The following is a 7,342-nucleotide window of genomic DNA, read 5'->3' on the forward strand; positions in this document are numbered from 1 at the left end:
TGTCGTCGTAGTGTTCTTTAAAGAATCTGAGGCCCCACGAGTATCCCCTAACCCAATTGAATTGTTTTTTTCCTGTTTCGGTGAAGGAAATTTTTAGTGGGTTGCACCATTTGTTCTGGCAAGGACTCTCAGCTCCAACTCTGTTTGACACTACATGGGAGTAATTTGCCTTCACAGTTATAAAATCCCAGGTAGAAGTGGGTTTCCAATAAGTGTCACCAGTGGTTTCGCAACCCCAACTATAACAGTAGAAATCGCTCATCCCCCCACATTTATACGTTCTTCCCCTCTCTTGAAGGTTCCCGGGACTGGGACATACATAGAAGGTTAGTTTTCTTAACTTATATCTGCGTTGAGGATTTCCGCAACCGTAGATTGGGTGACCATGTAACCCTCCGCTGGCAGGTATTGTGGGTGGCTTCTGGAGGTCCCACTGGTCCGCTATGTCCCAGTTTGCTGGGGCCCCCAAGGCTATTTTACAAATGTCAGGGTATAAGTTAGGCCACCATGTGTAGGGAGTGGCAGTGTGTGATATATTCCAAACTGTTAGTCCTACACTATTAATGATTTGCCAGGTTAGAGTGGCTGGGGCATGGGGATTGGTCATGGGGGTCCAAGGCAGTGATAATAAGATCAGAACTGTGAGTAGGTTCCCCATGTCGGTTACTGAGGGGGAGGGTTTCAGCGCAGGGTGAGCTTTAGGGGATTGTCCTTACTGCGGTCAACCATCCAATTGGCGTCCGGGTTAGGTTTCCCGACGAGATCTGACAGGGGGTCGACTGGTTGTGGCGGGCCTGTCTTGTATAAATCCTTCAGTTTAGGCCAAATTCTTTTGTGGACCCGCTGCAGGGCTTGGAGGGAAAATAAGAGGGAGTTATCCTGGTCCAGCTCAACGAGATCGGTTTTGAGTTTGGGTATGATAGGAGGAGGCCTGCCATACATGGTTTCATATGGCGTGAGCCCCAGTTTGTAAGGGGTGTTGCGTACCCGATACAGAGCATAGGGGAGTAGAGCCACCCAGTTAGCGCCAGTCTCCATGGTCAATTTAACAAGGGTCTCTTTTAAGGTTCTATTCATCCTCTCACCTGTCCTGAGCTCTGGGGTCTATATCCACAATGTAATTTCCAATTAACCCCAAGTACGGAAGCCAGGCCCTGACTTACCTTAGAGACGAAGGCTGGCCCATTATCTGATCCCAACATAACAGGAAAGCCATACCTGGGCAGAATATCCTCCAGTAGTTTCTTTACTACAACCTGCATTCTTTCATGCTTGGTTGGGAAAGCCTCAGTCCATCCTGAAAAGGTATCTACAAACACCAGTAAATACTTATAGCCATATTTTCCAGGCTTTACCTCTGTAAAATCTATCTCCCAGTAGGCCCCCGGCAGGGTCCCTCTTTCTCGGGATCCGATCACAGCGAGACGTGGGTAAGCGTTCTGGAGCCGGCAGGCTGTACAACCTGAGGCAATTCTTTCGGCTTTTTCGGTGATGTTTTTGATGATCAACCTGGATTGCCTCATAAGGTCCTGGAGTCTTCTGGAGCCCAAATGGGTCGTGTGATGAATCCGCTCTAAGACTGCCTGTCCCAGGGCCTCGGGGAGGATGATGTTGTCCTTAGTGTCCCGCCACCAACCATCCTTGACCTGAGGCATCGGGAGTTTACTCATCCAGGTGATGTCTTCCTCAGAGTACTCGGGGCGAGGCGGCAGTTCTCGGGGCCCCGGGTTGGGTAGCTGTATGGGAAGCACTGGAATGTTCCTGTAGGCTATCTGGCGAGCAGTCTGGTCAGCAAAATTTTTCCCCGGGAGACCGGATCGTTTGGTTTCTGATGACCAGGGCAATGTACTATGGCTAGCTTCTTGGGAGCCCAGATGGCTGTTAGTAGGGCCAAAATTTCGTCCCTGTTTTTGATGTCTTTCCCTTTGGTGGTGAGTAGCCCCCTCTCCCTGTAAATTGCTCCATGAATGTGGGCCGTGGCAAAGGCATATCGGCTGTCTGTGTATACAGTCATCTGGAGGCCTTGCCCCAACTTAAGGGCCTGGGTCAGGGTGATTAACTCAGCCTTCTGTGCTGAGGTGCCCGGAGGCAATGCTTCCACCCAGATAACTTCTGTTTCAGATGTGACCACGGCCCCTGCGTGCCTCTGTCCTTCGTGGATGAAACTGCTGCCATCAGTGAACCAAACGACCTTGGCATCCATCAGGGGGTAGTCCTGAAGGTCTTCCCTCAGCCCGTGAACCTGGGCCAATATGTCGGCGCAGTCATGGAGGGGGGTGTCTAGGTCCGGGTCAGGTAACAGTAATGCGGGGTTTAGAGCCCGAGGGGGAGTATAAGTTATTTCAGGGGGTTTAGCAGCAGTCCTCGGTAGTGGACCATGCGAGCATTACTCATCCACCGGTCCGGAGGTTGTTTAAGGACGCCCTCAATAGCGTGAGGGGTGGTCACATGTAATTCCTGACCCATTGACAACTTATCGGTGTCTTTCACCATCAAGGCGGTGGCCGCTATCATTCAAAGGCAAGGGGGCCACCCTGCTGCCACTGGGTCTAATTTCTTTGAGAGATATGCTACGGGTCTAGGCCGGGGGCCTAAGTGTTGGGTCAATACTGCCTTTGCCACCCCATTACGCTCATCCACATATAAGTGGAATGGTTTAGAAATGTCTGGCAGTCCCAGAGCCGGTGCTGAGAGGAGGGCCTCCTTTATCTGTTGGAAGGCTCGCTCTGCCTCCTCTGTCCATTCAAAGTTCTGCTGGTTCTTGGAGGCTATGTACAGGGGCTTGGCCATCTCGGCGAAGCCCGGTGTCCATAGTTGGCAGTATCCTGCTGTTCCCAGGAACTCCCTTACCTGGCGTGACGAGGTAGGTTGGGGGATGCGGAGCACAGTGTCCTTGCGGGCATCGGTGAGCCATCTTTGTCCCCCTCTTAGCAGGTATCCCAGGTACACTACCTCAGGCTTGCAGATCTGGGCCTTCTTTGCTGAGGCCTGTACCCTAGGTCACCGAGTGTCTGAAGGAGGTATTTGGTTCCTTGAAGGCAGGCTTAGATCCTCGTGGAGGGGCTCATCAAACAGGGTGGGCGAGTTCATGAATCCTTGCGGGAGACGAGTCCATGTCAACTGCCCATTTATGCCTTTCTCAGGGTCTGTCCATTCGAACGCAAAGAGATCTTGGCTTTTGGGTGCCAAGGGCAAACTGAAAAAGGCATCCTTCAGGTCGAGAACAGTGTACCATTTCTTGTTAGGCCTCAGGGCACTGAGGAGAGTGTAGGGGTTAGGGACAGTAGGGTGTATGTCCATAACCCGCTTGTTAACTTCCCTCAGATCTTGTACAGGCCGGTAGTCCCCGCTGTTGGGTTTACGTACCGGCAGCAGGGGTGTGTTCCAAGCCGAGTGGCAGGGGCATAGCACCCCTGAGTTCAGGAGGCGATGGATGTGAGGGGTGATACCCGATTTAGCCTCAGTGGACATGGGGTACTGTTTGACCCGGACGGGGTCGGCCCCAGGTTTAAGTTCTATAAAGAGGGCCGGTCGGTGCTTAGCTAGTCCCACACCTCCTGTTTCCGCCCAGGCTTCAGGGAACCGGAGAAGCTAGGACTCGATATTTTGTTCCTGAGGGGGTGCTGTTTGGTGGAGCCGATACTCATCTTCCAAACGCACTGTAAATATCGATAATGACAGGTTCTGAGAGTCGGTCACTGGTGGGACTGAGAGTGGGACTGCCGGATTGGAAGTAAACGTGCACTCCCATTTTGGTGAGCAAGTCTCTCCCCAACAAGGGGCAGGGGCTATCAGGGATGACCAGGAAAGAGTGAGTCACTTTCCCTGTGCCCAAGTCCACTGTCCGTTGAGTGGTCCAGGGGTATCTTTTAGTCCCGGTGGCTCCCTGGACCCAGGACTTATCTGAGATCTTTCCATGGGGTTTGGTCAACACTGAGTGTTGGGCTCCAGTGTCAACCAGGAACTGTATGGGGTTCCCCTCCACTCGTAGGGTTACCCTGGGCTCGGGGAGGGGATCCGAACCCTGTCCCCCCTAGTCAGAGTTCCGGGTAAACAGAATGGGGTTGGGCTTTGGCTCCCATGGTTGCAGCCTAGCCCGCGGAGGGTTCCTTTTAGGGCAGCCACGTGCCCAGTGTCCCTTTTCCCTGCAATTTGCGCATTGGTCTTTATCTAGGGGACGTCTGGGTTGTCGGGCTATTTGGGATTCCCCTTGAGGGGTTGACTCCTTTTGGACGAAGGTAGCCAGGACTTTGGTCATCTCCTTTGCACTTTAAGCTGTTTATCCTCCGGGGTGTCCCGGTTGTTGTAGACCCGCTGTGCTATGTGGAGCAGATCCTGAACCTGCTTGCCTTCTAGAGCCTCTAATTTTTGGAGTTTTCTTTTAATGTCAGGGGCCGTCTGGTTTACAAAGGACATAACTACTGCTGCCTGATTCTCAGGGGCCTCGGGATCCATGGGGGTGTACTGTCTAAAGGCTTCCATCAATCTCTCTAGGAATGCTGCCGGGCTCTTTGTCTTACCTTGCATCACTGCATACACTTTGGCCAAATTGGTGGGCTTGTGAGCAGCAGCCCTGAGACCCACTATTAGAGTCTGGCGATAAATAAGCAGTCGTCTTCTACCTTCTGCCACGTTGTAGTCCCAGTCAGGCCTGGTCAAGGGGAAACCCGCATTAATGAGGTCTGGATTGACCGTTGGCCGGCCATCGTCCCTGGGGACCAGCTTTCTCGCCTCCACCTGGATCCTCTCTCTTTCCTCGGTGGTAAACAGAGCTGCTGGCAGTCATCCCAGGTGGGCTGGTGTGTGAACCTGATGCTGTCTAGGAGAGCTATAAGATCTTTCGGGTTATCTGAAAATCGCACATTCTGAGTTTTCCAATTATACAGATCACTGGTTGAAAAGGGCCAATACTGGAGTCGGGGATTGCCAGTATCATGGGGGGGGGCAATCTCCCGGAGGGGTAAAGCAACAGTTGAGTCCGGCGGGCGGGGAGGGTTCTCCCTTTGAGAGGGCCCTCTAGTGGGCCATCCCACCCCGTAGGTTGGCCATTCGGAGCGGCAAAAAGTGATGAGTCTAGATCTCCGGATATCCAGGCTCAGGTCATTGCCTCTCGCCCGAACGTCCCTGAAATTAGCCAAGAGGAGGGAGAGTGGGGTACTCTGGGTTTGCCCCATTTGACCAGGTAGCTCCCAGATTAAGAAAATAGTTAAAACGAGGAGAAAGGCGCCTAGAATAGGAAGGAAGCAACAGAGGCACCGGTGCAAGGGTTGCGAGACAACCGAGCAAGTGAGGAATTCGAAAGGGCGGGGTGAGGATGAACGCTCCCGAAGGGATGGATAATGGCCTTCGGAGGGCTGAAGGTAGGGGCTAGGCGAGTTCCATCCTCGAACAGTGGGAGTAGGAATTCTTCTCCTTCGTCTGCCGGGGTGAATCTAAAAGTGAAACAGGTTAGGAGACACGAATAATTTGGGAAAAAGTTTCCTCCAACCTGGAGGGGCAAACGTTAGAGAACCAGCAATGTTTAAGACAAAACATTAGGAGACATAACATTCATTTAGTCCCATGTTACTAAATCTGGTTTAGTCCGAATGCAACTTTTAGATACCAGTGTCTTTCTTCCCTCCCATCGTGCACGAAGTCGCAGACAAAGGGAGGAGGATCTCTCAGATGCTGTCCTGCTTGCGTCCCTCGCGGGAACTTAGGAGCATCTTAGCTAAGGTCTGTCCGTATAAACCCCGGACCAGGCTACTCCGTGGAGTAGATGACGGTTATGCCATATGATGCCCGGAGAGACTCAGGGTGCAGCCCACTCAGACTCCGGAGCCGAAGCGGTGGAGCCATACAGGCACACTCGCACAGTCAGGCACTCTTCAGATTCAAACAGGTTGGACACCCTCCCCTTTAATAGAATAAAAGCTTCACATCTACTGTTGTAACTTAGTTAACTGGCACAAGGGACACGGAACACATAATTAACAACACAACATGGAGACATACTACACTTATGATGGCCCCCGAGGTGGGACTCAACCGACGATCCCTGAGAGGCCCCTGCTGGGCAACGAGGGACGTCTCTGTCGGCCCACTGGCAGCCCTATAGCGCATCCGCCAGGGGCTTATTTGCCAGTCCTCTATCTGGGACTCCAACCCAGATACAGAAAGCAGAAAGGACAACGCACAAAAACAGAACACAAGAACAAAGCACAAAAAACAGAACACAGGAACAAAGCCGGCTTTCTTACCGATCGGTTTCCAACGACCCGTTGACTAGTTGTCTGGTGGGCTTGAAAAGGGGGGGGGTATCCCGGACGAGCCCCCAAATGCAATGCCGGATGAGTAATACGCCCACCTTAAAAGACCACCAGAGACGTGAGTCAAAGCCAAGCGGCAAGGGTCGTTTATCGCAGGTTCGAACCTGGACCTCCGCTCATTGCAGGTTCGAACCTGGACCTCCGCTCACTTGTTACCGGTGACGCTTAGAGGTCCCGGGCTGGGTAGGTTCAGGGTTTTTATAGACAGGTACAAACAAATTTTGGGTGGGGCTGAGCCAATTGGTTGACATTTTGAACATTTGAAAAAGGCATATTTGGTGTTAGCTGATTGGTTTAGGGGGCCCGCGCGCGCGTTAAGCAATCGAACAGAAGCGGAACTGGCTGGTTAGCCCGCGGGCGGAAAAGCAAGCGTCGTACAGAGGCGAAACTAGCTGGTTAGCTTTCGGTTTCCCGATTCCCTAGATAGAATACGCTTTCAGTCTGGGGGTTCTTTTGGTCTCTCATTCACGGTTTACTTCTTTCCCTGGCTGCCTTCACGGATGGGAGGTGGAGCAGGACTCAGTTTGCGGTTTTCTATGCGTGTCTGTTTCCTCTGGATAACTCTCTGGAGGACAAGGATTTGGCGGTGGGGGTTGGTGAACACCTAGGAGCCAACGGAATAATTTATTAGCCCGGTGCGTTTCTAGCTAAGCATGCGGCCAGGAGGTTCAGCACTGGCGTTGGCTGGCTGGAGCGTCTGGGTAAGCGTGCCCCTTTCTAAACATTCTACGACATGTGATTACCGCAGCAGGACGTCCTTTTGTCTCCAGGGTGGGTCTGGGGACCAGCAGACCCCTCAGGACTTGGAGTTCGTGCCTCCCGGAGCTTGAACTGAAACACCCGGCTGAGATCCGCCCGGGGTTCCTCCCTCCTGCAAACGACTGATACTTACTGCAGCTGCCCGCGTTTTCCGCACTCTCCTGGCGCCGCTCTGTCCCCGAAGAGGCAGCGGCCCACCTAGCCCGCACGTCCCGTAGCCTTACCTCCGTGCCGCCCTTCCCACCCCAGTAAAATGTTCTCGGCGCCCAGAA

At 52.9% G+C, this 7,342-nt stretch overlaps 1 protein-coding gene across 1 annotated transcript; it reads right to left on the reverse strand.

Moving 5' to 3' along the window:
• Positions 1 to 802: 802 nt before the first annotated feature.
• Positions 803 to 5,174, reverse strand: LOC116873013. The gene is given in 10 exon segments (XM_032866623.1): positions 803 to 851; positions 988 to 1,085; positions 1,088 to 1,801; positions 1,804 to 2,347; positions 2,350 to 2,987; positions 2,990 to 3,042; positions 3,044 to 3,690; positions 3,692 to 4,260; positions 4,263 to 4,772; positions 4,775 to 5,174. Coding segments are annotated over 10 exon segments (4,212 nt in total). The 3' UTR covers positions 803 to 812.
• Between the last annotated feature and the right edge of the window lie 2,168 nt (positions 5,175 to 7,342).

This window comes from Lontra canadensis, unplaced genomic scaffold, assembly GCF_010015895.1.
Source record: "Lontra canadensis isolate GAN:19392208 unplaced genomic scaffold, GSC_riverotter_1.0 scaffold2, whole genome shotgun sequence".
Classification (NCBI taxonomy): Eukaryota; Metazoa; Chordata; class Mammalia; order Carnivora; family Mustelidae; genus Lontra; species Lontra canadensis.